The 23,893-nt window shown below is 43.2% G+C and overlaps 1 protein-coding gene across 6 annotated transcripts in view; it reads right to left on the bottom strand.

Annotated features, from left to right (window-relative positions):
* The window catches only part of LOC115120139 (myomegalin-like), a 112,491-nt gene that overhangs the window by 27,635 nt on the left and 60,963 nt on the right, over nucleotides 1-23,893 (bottom strand). For 5 of the 6 annotated variants that reach the window (XM_065013673.1, XM_065013668.1, XM_065013670.1 and 2 more), the window contains 16 exons: nucleotides 23,707-23,886; nucleotides 22,968-23,162; nucleotides 22,538-22,720; nucleotides 22,062-22,307; nucleotides 21,805-21,911; nucleotides 21,341-21,483; nucleotides 13,853-13,974; nucleotides 9,954-10,135; nucleotides 9,482-9,770; nucleotides 8,786-8,990; nucleotides 5,807-5,920; nucleotides 5,318-5,583; nucleotides 1,430-1,647; nucleotides 1,074-1,191; nucleotides 823-940; nucleotides 577-631 (listed from right to left, as the gene is read on the bottom strand). In XM_065013673.1, coding sequence (XP_064869745.1) covers nucleotides 577-631; nucleotides 823-940; nucleotides 1,074-1,191; nucleotides 1,430-1,647; nucleotides 5,318-5,583; nucleotides 5,807-5,920; nucleotides 8,786-8,990; nucleotides 9,482-9,770; nucleotides 9,954-10,135; nucleotides 13,853-13,974; nucleotides 21,341-21,483; nucleotides 21,805-21,911; nucleotides 22,062-22,307; nucleotides 22,538-22,720; nucleotides 22,968-23,162; nucleotides 23,707-23,886 — 2,741 coding nt within the window. The remainder of the gene's footprint in view (nucleotides 1-576; nucleotides 632-822; nucleotides 941-1,073; nucleotides 1,192-1,429; nucleotides 1,648-5,317; nucleotides 5,584-5,806; nucleotides 5,921-8,785; nucleotides 8,991-9,481; nucleotides 9,771-9,953; nucleotides 10,136-13,852; nucleotides 13,975-21,340; nucleotides 21,484-21,804; nucleotides 21,912-22,061; nucleotides 22,308-22,537; nucleotides 22,721-22,967; nucleotides 23,163-23,706; nucleotides 23,887-23,893) is intronic. The other variant, XM_065013669.1, reaches the window with a different exon arrangement.

Raw genomic sequence — 23,893 nt, 5'->3', positions numbered from 1 at the left:
CGTGACAAATAAACTTTGATTTGATTTGATCTGTGGATGTACAGAGAAAATGCTCTCTTTTTCATATTACTTTTGTTGGCTTCCCCATGTGGGGGGTCGTGCTCTCTGAGTGGCTCAAGTTCAAGTTGTTGGCCACTGACGAGCATTGCAGTTCTACAAGTAGAATCGGTAGGTTCGTCGCTACTGGGTCAGCACGCAGCAGGTACCACTTTTGTCCGAGCACACTTTTGTTCACAGGCCTCCCACTGTGATAAGTACCTATCAGCAGTCTATTGGCAGTGAGATTATTGGTGTGTTTCATCACTAACCTTAACCTTAACCCCAAACCTTAGACCTCACCATAACTCCTAACCCTAATTCTAACCATAACCCTAAACCTAACCCCTAAGCCTTAAAACAGCCTTTTTTTTCCTTGTGGGGAAAATGGCTCCACTTTTCCTTGTGATACTATCCTGGTCCCCTGGACTTCTGGTCCCCTGGACTGCTGATCCCCACAACTAATACTAAAACCAAAACACACACATAAGGGAAACACTTTTTTCAGATGGTTACACATCATTTGGACATAAAACCCACCGCAAAGCAAGCAGTTCATGGCCCATCTTATCATCATGTAGCTCAGCACGGTCACCTGAGGAGAGAGAAGAACGGGTAGTGGAGAGGAAAGGGAGGACAGAGAGCGAGATACAAGGAAAGAAGATCAGGGAATGTGGGTGTGTGTGTGTGTGTGTGAGTCTGTCTGTCTGTGTGTCTGTCTTTGTGTTTGTGCATATGTGTGTGTCTGTCTGTGCATAGGTTGGTGTGTATGTTCTCCACACTCACGTCCACTGATCTTGGTGCCCATTCGTTGTGCCAGGGCAGTGCTCTGTGCCAGCTGCTCTCTGAAGCTCTGTCCCATGTAGTAGTCAATGTCGTTGGCACGCAGCAGCTCCTCAAAGCCCTGGCCAATCAATTACATTTAGCTGATAGTTCAATAAAACGTTTTAAAATCGATTAAATACATTTGATTCAATCACTGTTTAAAAGTGGTGGATAATGTCCTAATCTTTGGAGAGATTGTCAGAGTGTCAGACCTTGGTGGTGTCTCCCAGGTGTTGTGTGAGTATGTGACAGACACCACGGCCCTCCCTCATCCTCTGACGCAGGTGGGACAGCTCCCTGGCCTGAGCCTGGATCAGGGTGTTGTACTTCCTGTCCATAGATGGAGGAAGGGGAGGGGTCAGGACATCATCATAGTCATTACCACTGTTATCAGTCACCATGGTAGTCATTATCATTGGTATCAATCATAATCATAGTCATTATCATTGTTATCAGTCATCATCATAGTTGTTATCATTGTTATCAGTCATCATCATAGTTGTTATCATTGTTATCAGTCATCACCATAATTATTTCCTTCCTTCATTTCCTCTCTCTCTCCACTCACCCGGGCCAGGTAGCACACTTCCCCTCCTCCACCACCCCTCCTTTCCCCTCCAGCCTGGAGCTCTTGAGTTGGGCCTCCAGTGAGGCTACTCGGGACACCAGCTCTCGCAGGTCTCGGCTGGGCTTGGGTTCCATGCGAGGCCCCAGGCTGTCGGACATCCAGCCCTCATCGTCTTCTACACCGCTGAGGGCCGGGGACGCCTCAAATGCCCAATTCACCTGATGGACAGGAGAGGAGGAAAAAGACAGTAAATAGTCAGGGAACATGTATTAGCAGCACATAATCCAACAAGCGCATAAGACACTAAAGTCATCAGTCAATGTATTGATCAATCAACTGATCAATGAATTATCAATCAGACCTTGTATGTATACAGGGTTGGGGAGTAACGGATTACATGTAAGGGATTACAAAAACGGTAACTGTAATCTATTTCGTTACAAGCTAAAATATTGTAATTAGATTACAGATACTTTGAAAAACTAGATGATTACTTAGAAAGATTACTTCTAAATTCATAAAGGATGTTTGCGGAACAAAAAACCCATCTTTGATACTTTTCTCAATGACATTCAAATCAGCATTGAAAAAAGGCGCAAGTGTAAATCTGTTCCACCTGAGCGAGTCTGACCACAATTCAGAGATCACTATGATGACACACCAGATGTGTTTGATGGATTGTGGGAAAAGAGCAGGAACAGGCTTTTGTAGGCTATAGTCCAAGCTATGTCTTCCAATGGTGCGACTGCTGTCGGCATCCAAAGATGATCCAACTTGAATAAACGCTTGGAGGTAAGGATGACAGCAGTGGTGTAGTCTACGGCGATACGGATATCACTTATTATTGATATCTACATAGCGCATTGATGTGAATCACACTGCTGCTTTCTCATCTAGCTATTGTGGTTGTTGTGGATGGCTGTTCACAAATCTAATTGTGTATTTGAACCCAATAATTGTAACGGCTCTCGTCGAAAGGAGTGGACCAAAGCGCAGCGTGGAAAGTGTTCATGATATTTTATTTTCAAAAAACACTCAAACAAAAATAACCAAAGTTAAAAACGAAAGTTCTGTCAGGTACAGACACTAAACAGAAAACAAGATCCCACAAAACCCAAAAGGAAAATGACAACTTATGTGTGATCCCCAATCAGAGACAACGATAGAGAGCTGCCTCTGATGATTTGGAACCACACACGGCCAAAAACAAACAAATAGAAAACATAGATTTTCCCACCCGAGTCACTCCCTGACCTAACCAAACATAGAGAATAGAAAGGATCTCTAAGGTCAGGGCGTGACTGTACCCCCCCCCCCCCCCCCCCGCCCCAAAGGTGCGGACTCCGGCCGCAAACCTGAACTTAGAGGGGAGGGTCCGGGTGGGCATCTACTCTCGCTCCGCTTGAGGCTCCCCCACTTCGGTGGTGCCTCTGGTGCAGGGATCGTCGCCAGAGGCTCCGGACTGGGAACCCTCGCCGCATGTTACTGACTGGGAACCCTCGCCGCAGGCTCCGGACTGGGAATCCTCGCCGAAGGCTCCGGACTGGGAACCCTCGCCGCAGGCTCTGGACTGGGAACCCTCGCCGCAGGCTCCGGACTGGGAACCCTCGCCGCAGGCTCCGGACTGGGAACCCTCGCCGCAGGCTCCGGACTGGGAACCCTCGCCGCAGGCTCCGGACTGGGAACCCTCGCCGCAGGCTCCGGACTGGGAACCCTCGCCGCAGGCTCTGGACTGGGAACCCTCGCCGCAGGCTCTGGACTGGGAATCCTCGCCGCAGGCTCCGGACTGGGAACCCTCGCCGCAGGCTCCGGACTGGGAACCCTCGCCGCAGGCTCTGGACTGGGGGCCGTCGCTGGAGGCTCCTTTCCCTGGATCGTCACTGCAGGCTTCGTGCCATGGATCATCACTGGAGGCTTCATGCCATGGATCATCACTGGAGGCTTGGGCCATGGATCATCACTGTAGGCTTCATGCCATGGATCATCACTGGAGGCTTCGTGCTATGGATCATCACTGGAGGCTTCGGGCCATGGATCATGACTGGAGGCTTCGTGCTATGGATCATCACTGGAGGCTTCGGGCCATGGATCATCACTGGAGGCTTCGGGCCATGGATCATCACTGGAGGCTTCGTACGTGGAGCCGGAACAGGTCTCACCGGATTGAGGAGACATACTAGAAGCCTAGTGCGTGGAGCTGCCACAGGGCTTACCAGACTGGGGAGACACACTGGAGGCCTGGTCCGTGGAACCGGAACAGGTCTCACTGGACTGGGGAGATGCACAGCTCTCATCGAAAGGAGTGGACCAAAGCGCAGCATGGAAAATGTTCATGATCATTTATTTTCAAAAAACACTCAAACAAAAATAACCAAAGTGAAAGCGCACAGTTCTGTCAGGTACAGACACTAAACAGAAAACAAGATCCCACAAAACCCAAAAGGAAAATGACAACTTATGTGTGATCCCCAATCAGAGACAGTGATAGACAGCTGCCTCTGATTGGGAACCACACACATACACGACTCAAAACAAAGAAATAGAAAACATAGACTTTTCACACCCTGACCTAACCAAACATAGAGAATAAAAAGGATCTCTAAGGTCAGGGCGTGACAATAAATCAAGAAGTTTAAGCTGCCTATCAATCATGAAAATAATAATTTATACAAATTGAAAGTGGGACTTTTATTGCTCAATCTAATTCATGCTGATGAAAAATAAAATCCATATGCCTAATGGACACATGCTCAAACTTGCACACCTTTAATAGACGTAAAGGGGCAATCTGTAGTTTCTACATACATTTTTTGAACTAATAAATTATATACAGTATATATATATATAGCCATTGATTCTTGAATAATATAACTTAGAAATCCCTCATGAGCTTAGTTCAACTGTCACACCCCATGATAAACCCAAAATATAACCATGTTTTATTTCAATGTTTGGCAAACAATGTAAATGTAAACAAACACGGTAGAGCCTCATAATGTCGCTAAAACAATGTTTTTTATATAATGGATGGTCAGTCCTTGCATAGCTCTGTCTATTAATCTGAGAGTGGTTACGTTTCTTCCAGGCCCATCCCTCAGCTTTTTACCAAAATAGAGGCGGGGCGATGATTTTGTTATTGTTTCATCTGTGGATTTCCCTTTAAACAGCTGCATATTATGAAGATATCAAAGTGTCACCAACAAAAAGGTAAACAATAGGCCTATAGCAAATGCAGCATATGACATTCATTTTTCACATGTAAATAGCACTTATTCAGTAGTGCTCAAAGCTTGCCATTCCATGAGTGCAGCATTTATTTTTCAACTTGAATCAATGAGCCCAATCAGTCCTCCATGAGAACAAAATCATAAACAACAGAGTAGGGCTGGCTAATACATCCTTAGTTTTGGGGTCGTTCTCAGGTAAAACAATTTGGCTAATCTATACTTCCATATTTCCAAGTCCTACTCTTGAAGATCATGGGGTAAAACATTTATTGGAATGACTGGAATTCTGACTGGTTTTTAATGTAAAGATATCATTTAATCATATTATTATGTGTAGTAGAAAGCGATGGGTTAGAAGAAGCCTACATAACCAACCTACAAAGTAAAATATTTAATCTACATATGGCCAGCTATGTAAACTTTAACATAGATTTTTCCTGCAATAGATGTCGTTCAATTGGTAACATACATTTTTTGTTTTCTTCTAATGCCTCTTAAGGGGAAAGTAATCCAAAAGTAATGAAATGTAATCAGATTACGTTACTGAGTTTGGGTAATCCAAAAGTTATGTTACTGATTCCAATTTTGGACAGGTAACTAGTACCTGTAACAGATTACATTTAGAAAGTAACCTACCCAACCCTGTATGTATATGAAGTACCTTGCGTGGGGTGCGTTCCAGACTGGATGCGTAGTCACTGGTGGTGGATAGTGAACGCACACGTAGCTGCAACCCACGAATCACCTTGTGGCAGCGGGTCAGCTGAGAACGCAGGTCCAGGACCAATTGCTGTAAGGATCCTGCCCCTGGCTCCTCGCCTTCATCAAAAGCTCCACCCACACTCCCATCGCCATGGAACCAAACTCCGGCACTCTCGTAGTCCTGCCGGTGGCTCAGTGATGTACACATCTCCAGATCATCAAACTCTAGGGTGTATAGATCAGCACATCGGACACAGGTAAGGCAAAGTGACAGGAGAGGTGGGAATGAGAAGTGATGCAGGTACTGTATTGTGAGATGTTTGATACAGTAGATGTCTCAAGTGACAAACTGAAATAGAAGCAGTGAGAGGTGTAACGGGAGAGAGGCGATAGGTAAGATAGGAGTGAGAGAAAAGACGGGAGACAGGGAAAGGCACAGCTAAGTTACCTGGGCTGCTGGCCTCTCTGTCTGCCTCGTTCTCACTACGGCCACAGGTCTCATAGCCCAGGTCCTGTAGGTCCACCTGGACCTGCTTACTGTCCTGCTCAACTGATGTCTCTGCTGAGAAAGACAGAGAGAGAGAACCATTACAACCATTGAATAAATTACATTGAGTGATTCAATTAAGTTAATCAGTTATATTGTATTTAAATATGTATATGCCACTGTATGTGTGTGGGTTCTTTTCTCTGGGGGAACTTAGGGATATTTTACACAGACAAGTTCAGTACTTCACTATCTTTGACATCTTCACAGAGTTTCAGGAAGAAAAGATTGCATCATCACTGGTGTGTATGTGTGTTCTGTGTATCTGTGTGTGTGTGTTCTGTGTATCTGTGTGTGTGTGTTCTGTGTATCTGTATGTGTGTGTTCTGTGTATCTGTGTGTGTGTGTGTGTGTGTGTGTGTGTGTGTGTGTGTGTGTGTGTGTGTGTGTGTGTTCTGTGTTTCTGTATGTATGTGTGCTCTGTGTATCTGTATGTTTGTGTGTGTGTTCTGCGTATCTGTGTGTGTGTTCTGTGTATCCGTGTGTGTGTGTTATGTGCATATCTGTGTATTTGTGTGTTCTGTGAATCTGTATGTGTGTTCTGTGTATCTGTATGTCATGACTCTCCTGGTCGAGGAACCAAGGCCTTAGATCAGCTTGGCAAATGGCTGACAGATAGCAAGACCCCCTCTCCCACAGGAGAGGAGACAAGGGAGACGGGGGGGGGGGGGGGGGGTGCCAATCATAAATATTATGCAGCAGAGAACCCTTTCCTGCTCTTCAGTATCAACCAAAGGAATGCCTTTGTCTCTAGAGAGACTGTTGCCCGCAAAAAAACTCTAACGTCCAAAGAGTGAACTTTGGCACAATATTTCTAAGATAGGAATGTTAAGAATGGTCAGTGGGGATCTAAAGAATAATAATGTCATATTGCTTTTCATTTTGTGATGTTATTAAAAACTGTATGAACCAAATACTGTAACTTAGGAAGGAAACACATTCTAGCTTTCAAGTTTTCATCCAATATGATGTTAATACAATATGAAGAACGATGAGACTATTTTTCTTAAGATATTAATGTGGTTTTAGTTTTCTAACGAGATCCTAGTTTTCATGTCCTTTTGCACATTAACTAAGCCACGCCCTGAATGAGGTCAGAAGAGCATGTCAGTGTGATGGAACCGCCCAATTTGACCAGATGTCACGCCTTGGTCTTAGTATTTTGTGTTTTCTTTCTTTATTTGGTCAGGCCAGGGTGTGACATGGGTTTATTTTGTGGTGTGTTTTTGTATTGGGGTTTTAGTAGGTATTGGGATTGTGGCTGAGTAGGGTTGTCTAGGAAAGTCTATGGTTGCCTGAGGCGGTTCTTAATCAGAGGCAGGTGATTTTCGTTGTCTCTGATTGGGAACCATATTTAGGCAGCCATATTCTTTGAGTGTTTCGTGGGTGATTGTTCCTGTCTCTGTGTTAGTTTTCACCAGATAGGCTGTATAGGTTTTCACGTTCCGTTTGTTGTTTTTGTATTGTTTGTGTTTTTTCTTCATTAAAGATGTATCGAACTAACCACGCTGCATTTTGGTCCGACTCTCCTTCGACGGAAGAAAACCGTAAAACCAGAGTGCTTAAAAAGGACTCGCTAAGAATTAACATACCAGACCAGCAAACGTGAAGCGTGAGCTAAACGTTATAAATGGTTGAAACTCTAAGACCAGAAAACGTGTAGCTGAAAATGGTTAGACCTTTGAATCTCCACACGAGGTGAAGAAGATAAAGAATAGACGTTAACATTGCCAGTCTGCAGCTGGGCATGTAGAAGTGGTCCTAGAACTTTCACTAAAGACATGAGGCGGGAAGGAAGTAAATCCCATATCAGACAACCATTGGTGCATCTGAAGATCTGTTCTATTTGAACACTCCACTACAAGACCAAGACAACTACGAAGGACATTGTGACCTCTGGTGGACAACCAGAGCCTTACACCCATTGAGCCCTTCCCATAGAAGGACTGATTGTTTTCAACAGAGAGACGACGAACAAAGACATCTGCATGTAAATACATGACATTTCTTACCCAAACGGGCGGTGGAGATGGTAACTCTATAAACAACCTCTCTCGTGGTGCCCCAAATTCCTAATGAGTTCATTGTTACATGATTAATTTAATCTGGTAACAATTAAACATATTTAATTGATTAGATAAACATATCTGTGTGTGTTCTGTGTATCTGTGTGTGTTCTGTGTATCTGTGTGTGTTCTGTGTATCTGTGTGTTCTGTGTATCTGTGTGTGTTCTGTGTATCTGTGTGTTCTGTGTATCTGTGTGTTCTGTGTATCTGTGTGTTCTGTGTATCTGTGTGTTCTGTGTATCTGTGTGTTCTGTGTATCTGTGTCTTCTGTGTATCTGTGTGTGTTCTGTGTATCTGTGTGTTCTGTGTATCTGTGTGTGTTCTGTGTATCTGTGTGTTCTGTGTCTGTGTGTTCTGTGTATCTGTGTTCTGTGTATCTGTGTGTTCTGTGTATCTGTGTGTTCTGTGTATCTGTGTGTGTTTCTGTTCTGTGTATCTGTGTGTTCTGTGTATCTGTGTGTGTTCTGTGTATCTGTGTGTTCTGTGTATCTGTGTGTTCTGTGTATCTGTGTGTTGTATCTGTGTGTCTGTGTGTGTGTTCTGTGTATCTGTGTGTTCTGTGTATCTGTGTGTGTTCTGTGTATCTGTGTGTTCTGTGTATCTGTGTGTGTTCTGTGTATCTGTGTGTGTTCTGTGTATCTGTGTGTGTTCTGTGTATCTGTGTGTGTTCTGTGTATCTGTGTGTTCTGTGTATCTGTGTGTTTCTGTGTATCTGTGTGTTCTGTGCATCTCTTTGTGTGTGTGTGTTCTGTGTATATGTATGTGTGTGTGTGTGTGTGTATTTATGTTTTCAGCATATGCAAGAGGACTCACTGAGTAGTTCCCTGTAGTCTTTGAGTTGTTCAGCCTGTGCATGTACTGTGGCCTCAGACACCATGAGTCTCTCCTGCAGCTCCCTGCTCTCCTGTCTGCTCAGCGCCAAATCAGAACGCAGATGCGCCGCCTGCTCACGGAGACCCGCATCCATATGCTGCCAGAACCCACCCACATCGCCGGTGACATCATCAGATTCAGCCTCCTATAGGGCACAAGACAAAACAGTGGGGTTAAAAAAGGGGGGAAATCTCATTCACTTTTACATGACTAGGAAAGACCATTATGGTCCAACTGTTGTTATATCACAAGCTAAAATAAAGATCACGGAAGCAGCAAACGGAGATCGGACACCTTTCTTGTCATTATGGGAAAAAAACATTGACATGTAGAGTAGAAGAAGTGTGAATATCTCCTGCATTCTATTTCCGAAAGCACATGCAGCAGCAACACAGAACACTGCTTTCCTTTGGTCTCTTTGGCCTGAAACCCAGGAGCAGCAGCTGCCCAGAGGCAGTCATGATGCTTATATAAACTATCAGCCCTACATAGACTGCTCTAGCTATACCAACACAGAGATATGAGGAGAGAGGAGGAGAAAAATAGACAGAGAAAGAGGGAGGGAGAGATAAAGAGAAAGAGAGGTTTACACTATTCTGGCATAGACTGGTTTAGGGTAGAGGAGTGTATGTGTACCTTCTCTGTTTGGTCTGGCTGGTGATGGGAGAGGAGAGTCCCCAGGTCTAGGGAGTGAGGTCTGGTATACTGTCTGTTCCCCCTCCCCTCTCTCATCCTCACTGCTGGGGGGCCATAGTTGCCCTGGGTGGGTACCACTGTTGATTGTGCCTCCTCCTCCTCCTCCTCCTCCTCCTGTCCCCATCCTTGGCAGATGTCTGTAGGATCCTCCAGAGTTCCTAGACCCTGTAATCCCCCTTGGCTATCTTTTAGGGCTTCATTCTCTTGTTGTAGCTTCTGCAGTGTTCTCCTGAAAGAAATAGACACCAGAGGATTCATGATTAACAACCACATCAACAACCACAACAACAACCACCACAATAACAACAATGGCTGCAATGACAATCAGACTGTGAGCCTTTGACTGTGCTTCTTGTAGGTAGATGGGAGACACTGAGATAAGTAGGTAAGTGGGTACTGTGTAGGTACATACCTCATCTGGGCTAGTGAGGAGCAGCCGGTTGTCTCCAGCTGTGTTCTCATCTCCTCCACTTCTTCTTCGAATGCCCTCTTCTGTTCAGCCAGCTGCTGTCCCTGCCCCTCTGCCCCCTGGGACAGTGCTCTGCTCAAAGGTCCTCCAGACAGAACCCCCTGCCCACAGGCCACCACAGAGTTCTGCACACGAAAGAAAGGAGAAGAGAAGGGTAAAAGAGTGAGGGGAAGACAGGTAATAAGAGAGGGGAAGACAGGTAATAAGAGAGGGGAAGACAGGTAATAAGAGAGAAGGGAAGACAGGTAATAAGAGAGGGGGGAAGACAGGTAATAAGGGAGAGGGGAAGACAGGTAATAAGAGAGGGGAAGACAGGTAATAAGAGAGAAGGGAAGACAGGTAATAAGAGAGGGGAAGACAGGTAATAAGAGAGGGGGGAAGACAGGTAATAAGAGAGAGGGGAAGACAGGTAATAAGAGAGAGGAAGACAGGTAATAAGAGAGGGGAAGACAGGTAATAAGAGAGAAGAGAAGACAGGTAATAAGAGAGGGGGGAAGACAGGTAATAAGAGAGAGAAGACAGACAATAAGAGAGGGAAGACAGGTAATAAGAGAGAAGGAAGACAGGTAATAAGAGAGGGAAGACAGGTAATAAGAGAGGGGGAAGACAGGTAATAAGAGGGGAAGACAGGTAATAAGAGAGAGGGAAGACAGGTAATAAGAGAGGGGGGAAGACAGGTAATAAGAGAGGAGAAGACAGGTAATAAGAGAGAGGGGAAAACAGGTAATAAGAGAGAAGGGAAGACAGGTAATAAGAGAGAGGGGAAGACAGGTAATAAGAGAGGGGGAAGACAGGTAATAAGAGTGGGGAAGAGAGGAGAAGACAGGTAATAAGAGAGGGGAAGACAGGTAATAAGAGAGAAGGAAGACAGGTAATAAGAGAGAGGGGAAGACAGGTAATAAGAGAGAGGGGAAGACAGGTAATAAGAGAGGGGGGAAGACAGGTAATAAGAGTGGGGAAGAGAGGAGAAGACAGGTAATAAGACAGAGGGGAAGACAGGTAATAAGAGAGAAGGGAAGACAGGTAATAAGAGAGAGGGGAAGACAGGTAATAAGAGAGAGGGGAAGACAGGTAATAAGAGAGAGGGGAAGACAGGTAATAAGAGAGGCAGGAAGACAGGTAATAAGATTGGGGAAGAGAGGGGAAGACAGGTAATAAGAGAGAGGGGAAGACAGGTAATAAGAGAGAAGGGAAGACAGGTAATAAGAGAGAGGGGAAGACAGGTAATAAGAGAGAGGGGAAGACAGGTAATAAGAGAGAGGGGAAGACAGGTAATAAGAGAGGGGAAGAGAGGGGAAGACAGGTAATAAGAGAGAGGGGAAGATGGTAAAAAGAGAGAGGGGAAGACAGGTAATAAGAGAGAGGGGAATACAGGTAATAAGAGAGGGGAAGACAGGTAATAAGAGAGGGGAAGAGAGGGGAAGACAGGTAATAAGAGAGGGGAAGAGAGGGGAAGACGGGTAATAAGAGAGAGGGGAAGACAGGTAATAAGAGAGGGTAAGACAGGTAATAAGAGAGAGGGGAAGAGAGGTAATAAGAGAGAGGGGAAGACAGGGGACGACAGGTAACAAGAGAGAGGGGAAGAAGGTAATAAGAGAGAGGGGAAGACAGGTAATAAGAGAGGGGAAGAGAGGGGAAGACAGGTAATAAGAGGGGGGAATAGAGGGGAAGACAGGTAATAAGAGAGAGGGGAAGAAAGGTAATAAGAGAGAGGGGAAGACAGGTAATAAGAGAGAGGGGAAGAAAGGTAATACGAGAGAGGGGAAGACAGGTAATAAGAGAGAGGAAGACAGGTAATAAGAGAGTGGAAGAGAGGGGAAGACAGGTAATAAGAGAGGGGAAGAGAGGGGAAGACAGGTAATAAGAGAGGGGAAGAGAGGGAAGACAGGTAATAAGAGAGGGAAGAGAGGGAAGACAGGTAATAAGAGAGGGGAAGACAGGTAATAAGAGAGGGGAAGAGAGGGGAAGACAGGTAATAAGAGAGGGGAAGACAGGTAATAAGAGAGGGGAAGACAGGGGAAGACAGGTAATAAGAGAGGGGAAGAGAGGGGAAGACAGGTAATAAGAGAGCGGAAGACAGGGGAAGACAGGTAATAAGAGAGGGGAAGACAGGTAATAAGAGAGAGGGGAAGAAGGTAATAAGAGAGAGGGGAAGACGGTAATAAGAGAGAGGAAGACAGGTAATAAGAGAGCGGAAGACAGGGGAAGACAGGTAATAAGAGAGAGGGGAAGACGGTAATAAGAGAGAGGGGAAGACAGGTAATAAGAGAGGGGAAGAGAGGGGAAGACGGTAATAAGAGAGAGGGGAAGACAGGTAATAAAAGATGGGAAGAGAGGGGAAGAAGGTAATAAGAGAGAGGGGAAGACGGTAATAAGAGAGGGGAAGACAGGTATTAAGAGAGGGGAAGAGAGGGGAAGACAGGTAATTAGAGAGAGGGGAAGACAGGTAATAAGAGAGGGGAAGACAGGTAATAAGAGAGGGGAAGACGGGAAGACAGGTAATAAGAGAGAGGGGAAGAAGGTAATAAGAGAGAGGGGAAGACAGGTAATAAGAGAGGGGAAGAGAGGGGAAGACAGGTAATAAGAGAGAGGGGAAGATAGGTAATAAGAGAGGGGAAGACAGGGGAAGACAGGTAATAAGAGAGAGGGGAAGAAGGTAATAAGAGAGAGGGGAAGACGGTAATAAGAGAGAGGGGAAGACAGGTAATAAGAGAGAGGGGAAGACAGGTAATAAGAGAGAGGGGAAGACAGGTAATAAGAGAGAGGGGAAGATAGGTAATAAGAGAGGGGAAGACAGGGGAAGACAGGTAATAAGAGAGAGGGGAAGAAGGTAATAAGAGAGAGGGGAAGACGGTAATAAGAGAGAGGGGAAGACAGGTAATAAGAGAGAGGGGAAGACAGGTAATAAGAGAGAGGGGAAGACAGGTAATAAGAGACAGGGGAAATTAGTGTACATAATTAGTCAATAATAATTGGTCAAGCCTAAGAACATAACTACAGTTACATAATTTAAAAAAAATACAATATAACATGAAAATGATTAGATAAAACAACTGTAACATTGTTAGTCTGGGTACAGGTCTGTGTCTGCTTAAGCCAACAGCTTTGTTATGGTCTCATTTGACAAGGGAACAATGCAGCGTTGTTGAATACAGAAACAGTCTGGTACCCAGGCTACAGATGTAGGATCTTAATTTGATCACTCTGGTGCAGAAGAAGTTTCCTGCAATGCAGAAGCGTATTTGAGGTTTAAAAGGGCTTCTGAAGTTTGTAATTTTCACTTTGACACACACACACACACACACACACACACACACACACACACACACACACACACACACACACACACACACACACACACACACACACACACACACTATAAACACTATACTACCTCATTACAGTTGTTCAGTAGGGAGAAACACTATACGACCTCATTATAGTTGTTTAGTAGGGAGAAACATTATACTACCTCATTATAGTTGTTTAGTGGGCAGAAACACTATACTACCTCATTATAGTTGTTCAGTAGGGAGAGACACTATACTACCTCATTATAGTTGTTTAGTAGGGAGAAACATTATACTACCTGGTAAACAAAAAATGTAGCAACCCCTACAGAAATGTCCACCAATCACAACCAACATAATCATTTACATTTCCTGTTGTTGTAGGATTATTTTCCTGCTGTAGCATCAGGCTCAAATTAAGATCCTACATCTGTAGAAGATTGTCAACATTAGCTATAATGAAAGCAATGCCCGTATAAGGGGATGAGAGGCACAAGACTGGTGTATAATCTAGTATCCCTTTAAGAATGAAAGGTAAAGAACCACATGTACCTTAGTGGAGGCCAGACTTTTGGCAGTCAGTTTATCCTCATCGTCTTCAATACTGTCTGAGAACTCATCAGTGCTGCCCTCTTCATCATCTCCCTCCTCTTCTTCTTCCTCCGTGCTGAGCTCTGAAAACACAACAGCCAACTGATAAGATCAGACACTTCCTTGTCTTTTCTCTCTCCTTCCGAAGTCTGTTTTTCTTAAGGAACCCACCAATCCCTCTCCTCTTTCTCTCTCTCCCTATCTCCCTCTCTCACTCCTTCTCCCTCTATCTCCCTCCCACTCTCCATCTCTCTGGTCTGAATCACTTCAGCAGGAGCCATGAGGGAAATGTTATGTGACCAGTAGACAGCCAAACACCCACGTTGAGCCCAGACCAGGACAGACCAGCCCCTCTGTCTTTTTCCCAACCATGTGGTGTGTGTGTAGCACAGGTCCTCTCTGTGTCCTGTCCATGTCACTACATATGGCCCTCAGGAAGACATTCCACAATGAACTTAAAAACAAACTAAATGGCGACATTCAGCCTTTTTTCCCCGTATTAGTTGAGATGGACATATCATTGACATGCACGTACACCATATACAAAGAGAAGCATGCAAAGCACAAACACAATTCACTCACATTGCAATAATGTTTGTTATCTAATCAGATGCCAAAAAGTACTGTGGAATCTTCAGATTGTCAAATTCTTGTCTACAGAGAGCAACAGAATGTCTGACACACGCAAACACACACACACACGTCAGCCAGAAAGGTGCAACTGGAATGTGACTGTCAGTTTATATAACAAACAGAATAGTTTTTCCATAACAGACCTAGAGCACTCTGTGCTGGGGATATGCACACACACACACACACACACACACACACACACACACACACACACACACACACACACACACACACACACACACACACACACACAGATACACACATACAGTTAGTCAAAGATTGAAACATTATAGTTGTATAGTAGTAGGTAGAAACACTATACTACCTCATTATAGTTGTTCAGGAGGGAGAAACATTGTACTACCGCATAATAGTTGTTTAGTAGGTAGAAACACTATACTACCTCATCATAGTTGTATAGTTGGAGGGAGAAACACTATACTACCTCATTATAGTTGTTTAGTAGGTAGAAACTCGATATGAACTAATTATAGTTGTTTAGTAGGGAAACCATTATACTACCTCATTATAGTTGTTTATTAGGGAGAAACATTATCTCATTACAGTTGTATAGTTGTAGGGTGAAACACTATACTACCTCATTATAGTTCATTAGTAGGGAAAAACATCATACTTCCTCAATATAGTTGTTTAGTAGGGAGAAACACTAAACTACCTCAATATAGTTGTTTAGTAGGTAGAAAAATTATACAACCTCATTATACTTGTTTAGTAGGCAGAAACACCATACTACCTCAGCATAGTTGTTTAGTATGGAGAAACACTATAAAAACTCATTATAGTTGTTTAGTAGGTAGAAACATTATACTACCTCATTACAGTTGTATAGTTATAGAAATAAACACTTTACTACCTCATCATAGTTGTTTAGTAGGGAAAAACATTATGCTACCTCATTATAGTTGTTTAGTACGGGAAAACACTATATTACTTGTTTCGTAGGGAGAAACTCTTTTCTACTTCATTATCGTTGTTTAGTCGTGAGAAACACTAAACTTCCTCATTATAGTTGTATAGTTACAGGGAAAAACACTATACTACCTCATTATAGTTGTTTAGTAGGGATAAATACAGTTGAAGCCGGAAGTTTATATACACCTTAGCCAAATACATTTAAACTCAGTTTTTCACAATTCCTGACATTTAATCTGAGTAAAGATTCCATGTCTTAGGTCATTTGGAATCACCACTTTATTTTAGGAATGTGAAATGTCAGAATAATAGTAGAGAGAGAATTATTTATTTCAGCTTTTATTTCTTTCATCACATTCCCAGTGGGTCAGAAGTTTACATACATTCAATTAGTATTTGGTAGCATTGCCTTTAGATTGTTTAACTTGGGTCAAACGTTTCAGGTAGCCTTCCACAAGCTTCCCACAATAAGTTGGGTGAATTTTGGCCCATTCCTCCTGACAGAGCTGGTGTAACTGAGTCAGGTTTGTAGGCCTCCTTCCTCACACATGCTTTTTCAGTTCTGCTCACAAAGTTTCTATAGGATTGAGGTCTCATTCCAATACCTTGACTTTGTTGTCCTTAAGCCATTTTGCCACAACTTTAGAAGTATGCTTGGGGTCATTGTCCATTTGGAAGACCCATTTGCGACCAAGCTTTAACTTCCTGACTGATGTCTTGAGATGTTGCTTCAATATATCCACATAATTTCTCTTCCTCATGATGCCATCTATTTCGTGAAGTGGACCTGTCCCTCCTGCAGCAAAGCACCACCACAACATGATGCTGCCATCCCCGTGCTTTACAGTTGGGATGGTGTTCTTCGGCTTGCAAGCATCCCCCTTTTTCCTCCAAACATAACAATGGTCATTATGGCCAAACAGATATTTTTTTGTTTCATCAGACCAGAGGACATTTCTCCAAAAAGTATGATCTTTGTCCCCATGTGCAGTTGCAAACCGTAGTCTGGCTTTTTTTTATGGCGGTTTTGGAGCTGAGCGGCCTTTCAGGTTATGCCGGTTTAGGACTCATTTTACTGTTGCTCTTGATACTTTTGTACCTGTTTCCTCCAGCATCTTCACAAGGTACTTTGCTATGGTTTTGGGATTGATTTGCACTTCTCACACCAAAGTATGTTCATCTCTAGGAGACAGAACGCGTCTCCTTCCTGAGCGGTGTGACGGCTGCGTGGTCCCATGGTGTTTATACTTGCGTACTATTGTTTGTTCAGATGAACGTGGTACCTTCAGGGGTTTGGAAATTGCTCCCAAGGATGAACCAGACTTGTGGAGGTCTACCATTTGTTTTCTGAGGTCTTGCTGATTTCTTTTGATTTTCCCACAATGTCAAGCAAAGAGGCACTGAGTTTGAAGGTATGCCTTGAAACACATCCACAGGTATACCTCCAATTGATCAGAATCTTCTAAAGCCTTGACATAATTTTCTATAATTTTCCAAGCTGTTTAAAGGCACAGTCAACTTAGTGTATGTAAACTTCTGATTCACTGGAATTGTGATACAGTGAATTATAAGTGAAATAATCTGTCTGTAAACAATTGTTGGAAAAATTAATTGTGTCAGGCACAAAGTAGATGTCTTAACCGACTTGCCAAAACTATAGTTTGTTTACAAGAAAATGGTGGAGTGGTTGAAAAATGAGTTTTAATGACTCCAACCTAAGTGTATGTAAACTTCAGACTTCAACTGTATATACTACCTCATTTAGTAGGGAGAAACACTATACTACCTCATTATAGTTATTTAAAAGGCATAAACACTATACTACCTCATTATAGTTGTTTAGTAGGGAATAACACTATATTACCTCATTACAGTTGTTTAGTAGGGAGATACACGATACGACTTGTTTAGTAGGGAGAAACACTATACTACCTCATGATAGTTGTTTAGTAGGGAAAAACTGTCACGCCCTGACCTTAGAGAGCCGTTTTATTTCTTTATTTGGTTAGGTCAGGGTGTGATGTGGGGTGGGCATTCTATGTTCTATTTTCTATGTTTTGTATTTCTTTGTTTTGGCCGGGTATGGTTCTCAATCAGGGACAGCTGTTTATCGTTGTCTCTGATTGGGTACCATACTTAGGCAGCCCTTTTTCCCACCTGTCTTTGTGGGTAGTTAACTTTGTTTGTGGCGCATAGCCCTTAAGCTTCACGGTTGTTTTTGTATTGTTTATTGTTTTTGTCGGCGTCATCCTAATAAAAAGGAATATGTACGCTCACCACCCTGCACTTTGGTCTACTTCATTCTACGGCCGTGACAGAAACATGATACTACCTCATTATTTTCCTAGCCACCGTGCTTCTACACCTGCATTGCTTGCTGTTTGGGGTTTTAGGCTGGGTTTCTGTACAGCACTTTGAGATATCAGCTGATGTACGAAGGGCTATATAAATACATTTGATTTGATTTGATTTATAGTTGTTTAGTAGCGAGAAACACTATTCTACCTCATTATATTTGTTCAGTAGGGAGAAACAATATACTACCTCATTTTAGTTGTTTGGTAGGTTGAAAGATTTTACTACCTCATTATAGTTGTTTAGTAGGTAGAAACATTATACTACCTCATTATAGTTGTTTGGTAGGTAGAAACATTATACTACCTCATTATAGTTGTTTGGTAGGTAGAAACATTATACTACCTCATTTTAGTTGTTTGGTAGGTAGAAACATTATACTACCTCATTATAGTTGTTTGGTAGGTAGAAACATTATACTACCTCATTTTAGTTGTTTGGTAGGTAGAAACATTATACTACCTCATTATAGTTGTTTGGTAGGTAGAAACATTATACTACCTCATTATAGTTGTTTGGTAGGTAGAAACATTATACTACCTCATTTTAGTTGTTTGGTAGGTAGAAACATTATACTACCTCATTATAGTTGTTTGGTAGGTAGAAACATTATACTACCTCATTATAGTTGTTTGGTAGGTAGAAACATTATACTACCTCATTTTAGTTGTTTGGTAGGTAGAAGGCTATTTAACCGTAATAACAACCACAAAGTTCTAAGACAATCTGTCAAGCAATCAGGAGTTTAAATCTCCCTGAAATAAATACCAATAGCTTCATATTTCTATATAAATGCTTCATACTATGAAATCCTCTTCCTCGTACCAGGGCATGTGTATTGTGTGCAGTTTTTGCATAGCAACACACATCTGCCAACAATTACAATGAGGATAATACAATCTTCAGTTTGTGATCAATGGAAGAGTCTTATGGAAAATATTATTCTTGGTTAGGATTGTTTTGAACCATCTAAAACGTACTTTTAACCCTTGGTACTGTGTATTAGGGTGGGGTGGGCCTATAGCTATGTGGGTGACAGGGGACAATAAGGCTGTTTGTTTAGCTTACCGCAAATTTAAGACTGGTGTGTATGTGTGTTGCTCAGTCTACCTCTATTCCAATGTCTAATTAAGGACTTACAGTATGACTGAAGTACGTACAACATAATCATCTTTCTGTGAGCAATAGGAAATAGTATAATCAATGTATCATGTATTTATGGTGTAGTAATTAATTCCATGATATTACATGAAGAGGGTGTGAACTAGTATTTTCTGTTAGGGGACATCTTCATGTGTCCAGTCCTTACCGGAGCCCCTGCTAGTGACGGTGACACACAGGCAGTAATCCAGGCAGTGTAGAAATCATGTTTCATACCCTTCTGTACATTCATGTTCTTCCTCATATCATCCTATTTCTATACGTAGTGTGAGGCACATATTAGTACCGTATCATATTATATTTATGCCCAATAGTAAGTGATTGATGCATTTAAGTTGTCAATAACTGTTCACTCATCACATCAAACATAGCCACGCAGGCAGGAAATGCATGCCACGATGTCATGCATGTGGCAGAGAAGTCATAGGTGAAGACAGAGAGATGGTTGTTTAGCTCCTAAACATGACCGATCTCTTTCTTCTATGAAAGAAAATGTGTCTTTTAAAGATATTCTTAGAATATGTGTGTGTGTGTGTGTGTGTGTGTGTGTGTGTGTGTGTGTGTGTGTGTGTGTGTGTGTGTGTGTGTGTGTGTGTGTGTGTGTGTGTGTGTGAGTGGTAATGGTTTAAGGTCCAATGCATCTGTTTTTATCTTATTATCAAATCATTTCTGGGTAACAATTAAGTACTGTGATAGTTTTCAATTAAAATGGTCAAAAAAATAAACAAAAATTGCTTCTTGGTGAAGAGAAATTTATCAAGCAAGAATTTTGCTAGGACTGTCTGGGAGTGGTCTGAGTGGGGAGGGGGAAACTGAAAACTAGCTGTGATTGGCAGAATTTTTTTCTTTTTTTCTTATTGCTCTATTAACTAATTTACCGGCCAAAACTCCACCCCACCAAAACAAGCAGATATTTCAGGCCGTCCTTTCAAGAAGCTCTTACACTATAAGGGCATTATCATAAGTTTCACAATTTCACAGAATATTCTAAACTCATAGTGTGGAAATATATGTAAAACACAGGCAAATCACGTTTTTGACTGCACTGGGCCTTTAAGAGTGTGTGTTTTGGACACAGAGACTATGGATACAGTGTGGAGAAAGAGGTGGCTGTTCAGACAGGGATGAGAAAAGCACATGATCATCACTTTCTCTTTCTTTCACCTCAGGGATAGACAGAACACTCCTTATCTGTTCTCTACTAGTCAGGGGAGAAGGGAAGGTTTGTTGTGTTGAACAAGGAGCCAAAAAGGGAGAGGCAATCCAGTCTCCAATAAAAAATAAAATAAAAAAGGAAATATCATTTTTTAACTTTCCATTTCGAAGTATGTTGGCATTTCATCACCAAATCTAAATGGAACATTTCTTCACTAATCCTAAAATCCTTAAAACATAATCAATCCCAACCAATCGAATCTCGAATGATACTGGGTATCATCTTATCATCATGTTTTTATCACATTTTATGTGATCATTACAAAGTATATCTATAAATGTAACAAATAGACACTTGGGTTGTGGTGTATCTAAGACATTTGGGTTGTGGTGTGTCTAAGATTGATAAGCGCAAGGTTTTAGTTTTGCAACAACAAATAACTAGGGTAAGGATTCTTGCTTTATTTACTTTGATAAGCAAACACTATTGACTACTAATCTAGTTGTTCATGCATCATCTGAGACTAAGAATATCTGCGACCAAATGACACTTTAAAACCCATGGAATGGAACCCAGATCTGAGGTTACAGGAATTATAAGAGGGAACTACTTGGCCATCATCTTGATTTCAGCTGAAGTATATCTTGGACCTGCATACATTGTGTACACAAAGATGGTATAAAAAAATAAGATGGACGACTTGAAGACGTTTCACTGTAATGCATGAGCTGGGCTATCTACACACCACATCACATCACTGTGACGATAAGGCTGGAAACATTGACACATAGACACAGTCCAATACAAAATGGCATTACAGAACAAGCAACACGGAGGCATTTTGCAAAAACAATATAAAAAAAACAACAATCCAAAACACACTGAATATATTAATAATGAATAATAGATATCTACCCCAAAAATGAGTTGTTGGTTAGAACAGGCATTGGTTATTGTGTGGTGTCTATGTCATCCAAAGAGGAATGAAGTTGCCCATAGTCACTGATCATAGGTCAGCATTGAGTTTTTTCCTGTAATGGTTAAGGTTAGGATTTAGGTGAATGTAAACTGATCCTAGATCTGCACCTAAGAGCAACCTCTACCTGCAGTGCATTTGTCTGACTCATGATGAAATGGCTAGACAGAATATCCCAGAGAGTTAGTAACAGTGCCCCCTGTAGCCCTGTAGGCCGGTCCCTGCCCATCCCCACCTCCAAAGTCAGACTGCCTCTTAGCTGCCCTCTCCAGTGCCAGGGCGGTCTTCCGGGTCCTGGTTAGGACCTCCTCCAGTTGCCCTCGCAATGCCTGAACAGAGTCCAGTTCTGTGAGCAGGGCCTGGGTCTTCTCTGAGCTGCTGGGAGAGGGGCAATGACACAACGCACAAACACAAATGTCCTCAAAACTGATTGCATGGTTTTAACAGTTTTACCTGGCCTACAACTGTATGTAACAATGTCTACCGACACTGAAGCTTCGTATGTACCTGCCTGTCAACAAATGTGTGTATTCTTAGATATCCAGGTGTGTGTATTGTTAGGTACCAAGGTGTGTATTGTTAGGTAGCCAGGTGTGTATTGTTAGGTACCCAGGTGTGTATTGTTAGGTACCCAGATTTGTGTATTGTTAGGTACCCAGATGTGTGTATTCTTAGCCTCAGTAAAGGCCTGTCTTCTACCTGTCTCCTCTAGTCTGGATGTGGCTTAGACTCTGGTACAGCCTCTTCTCTGCCCTCAAAGCATTGTTCAGCCTGTGGTACTCATTGACCAACTGTTCCAACACACTCTGACAGAGAGGGGGAGGAAGAGACAGAGCGAGAGACGGAACGAGAGAGAGAGAGAAATTGTTGATACACACTCCACTCGGTAGGCTAGACACCCGACCTTAACAAGGGCAATGTTGTAGGCAATAAAGAATTTAGGCAGAGAGGGATACCTGGTGGTCAGTGCTGGAGGGCTGGTCCCTGACTGTTATTTCTGGGGCCAGGATCTTAAATCTATCCTCCTGCTTTTGGGCCTGCTGCTGGCCCTGTGTGAGAGCTGAGCGCAGGGCTGAGAGCTCCAGCTGAGCCTCCCTCTCTTTCTTCCTGACCAGCTCCAGCTCTTCCTGGATGGCATGTACCTCTACTGCCCCCTCTGGTGTGGAGGGCTCCATGCTCTCCTCCTGTCCCTGCATCAGACTCTGTAGAGGGAGGACCGTGTTATGTTATGACAGTTTTACTACTTGAGACTGTTGAATGTTTTTTGGTATGGTACTCATGTGTGCTTGTGTGAGTCTAGTCTAAATTATATAAGCTAGTGTGAAAATGTACAGTTTCATAACAGACTGAGAGAGAGAGAGAGAGAGAGAGAGAGAGAGAGAGAGAGAGAGAGAGATTCACAAAATGTGTTTTCCAGTGTCCCAGAATTTACCTGGATAAAAGTCTCTTTCTCTTTTAGTAGGTTCTGCAGTCGCTCTGCCTCTCCCGTTCTCTCCCTCTCTCTCTCCTTCCGCAGCTCACCCATCTCCCGTTCCCGTGATGACAGCTGCCTGTGCAGCTCCTGCAGCTGGCCCGTCCGCTCACCAATCACCTGGGAGAGCCTATCAGAGCAGTCCTGAGAGAGAGAGGAGGCGGTAGGGAAGTAGAGGGAGAGGAAAATGGTGTGGAGAGAGAGAGAGTGGAAAAAAGAATAGAGAATCTGAAATCGACTATCGCTTTATATGTCCATTCTACAGTATATCATTCAATTTCTATAATATACTACTGGATGTCTATCCCCTATCACTGCTGTTGGGCTGGGTGCACTGAAAAGCTAATATGATTCTCAGAGACAGGTCCTAGATCAGTGGTGTGTGTGGTACCTGTATGTACTGGTCCTTGGTGCTGATGGTGCTGAGCAGGTCCTGGACCTGTGCTTGGTGTTCGTGGCTCTGGCGGTTGCGGTCTGACAGAAGTTCCTGGAACAGTTTCTCCTTCAGTGCGAGGCGAGCCTTCAGCTCCTCCACCACCTCACTGGGGCCTGCCTGGACCTTAGCCAGGAGGGCTGCCGTCAGGTCCTGCAGACAGACAGACAGACAGACAGACAGACAGACAGACAGACAGACAGACAGACAGACAGACAGACAGACAGACAGACAGACAGACAGACAGACAGACAGACAGACAGACAGACAGACAGACAGACAGACAGACAGACAGACAGACAGACAGACAGACAGACATTATCAGTACACCTGTTGTATTTGTAAGGGTCAGATATAAGAGCAGGATTTTATTGTTGGACTAGTATTGCAAGTCACTTATTTCAGCCAACAATGAAGAGCTTCAACAATGGGCAGAAATTAGTAGAGTGGTTGTACTTTGGTTACAAGAGCAAACAGAATGCAAACTGGTGCTATAGCCAGTCCTCACTAGCGTAGATTTAGTTTAGGGTGTGTGTGTGTGTCCGGGGAAGTGGGTTAACTGCCTTGCTCAGGGGAAGAAAGACAGATTTTCACCTTGTCAGCTCAGGGACTCGATCCAGCAACCTTCCAATTACTGGCCCAACACTCTAACCACTAGGCTACCTGCCATATGTGTACTGTATGTGTGTGTGTTTACCTGTGTCTCCCGGCTGCGTGTCTGCAGGGCAGACTGTAGCTGGTTGATGAGTGTGTCTCTCTCTCTCAGAGTGCTCTTCTCTCTCTCCTCACTCTGCTGCTGGAGCCACTGCAGGTTCCTGTGGGCTTCTGCTGCCTGCTCCACATCCAGCTCCTTACCCCGCACCAACGCATCCAGACTCTATACA

The sequence above is a fragment of the Oncorhynchus nerka genome, linkage group LG9b (genome assembly GCF_034236695.1).
Source record: "Oncorhynchus nerka isolate Pitt River linkage group LG9b, Oner_Uvic_2.0, whole genome shotgun sequence".
NCBI lineage: Eukaryota > Metazoa > Chordata > Actinopteri > Salmoniformes > Salmonidae > Oncorhynchus > Oncorhynchus nerka.
The sequence above is the reverse complement of the archived record's forward strand: the minus strand, read 5'-3'. Positions and strand labels throughout refer to the sequence as shown.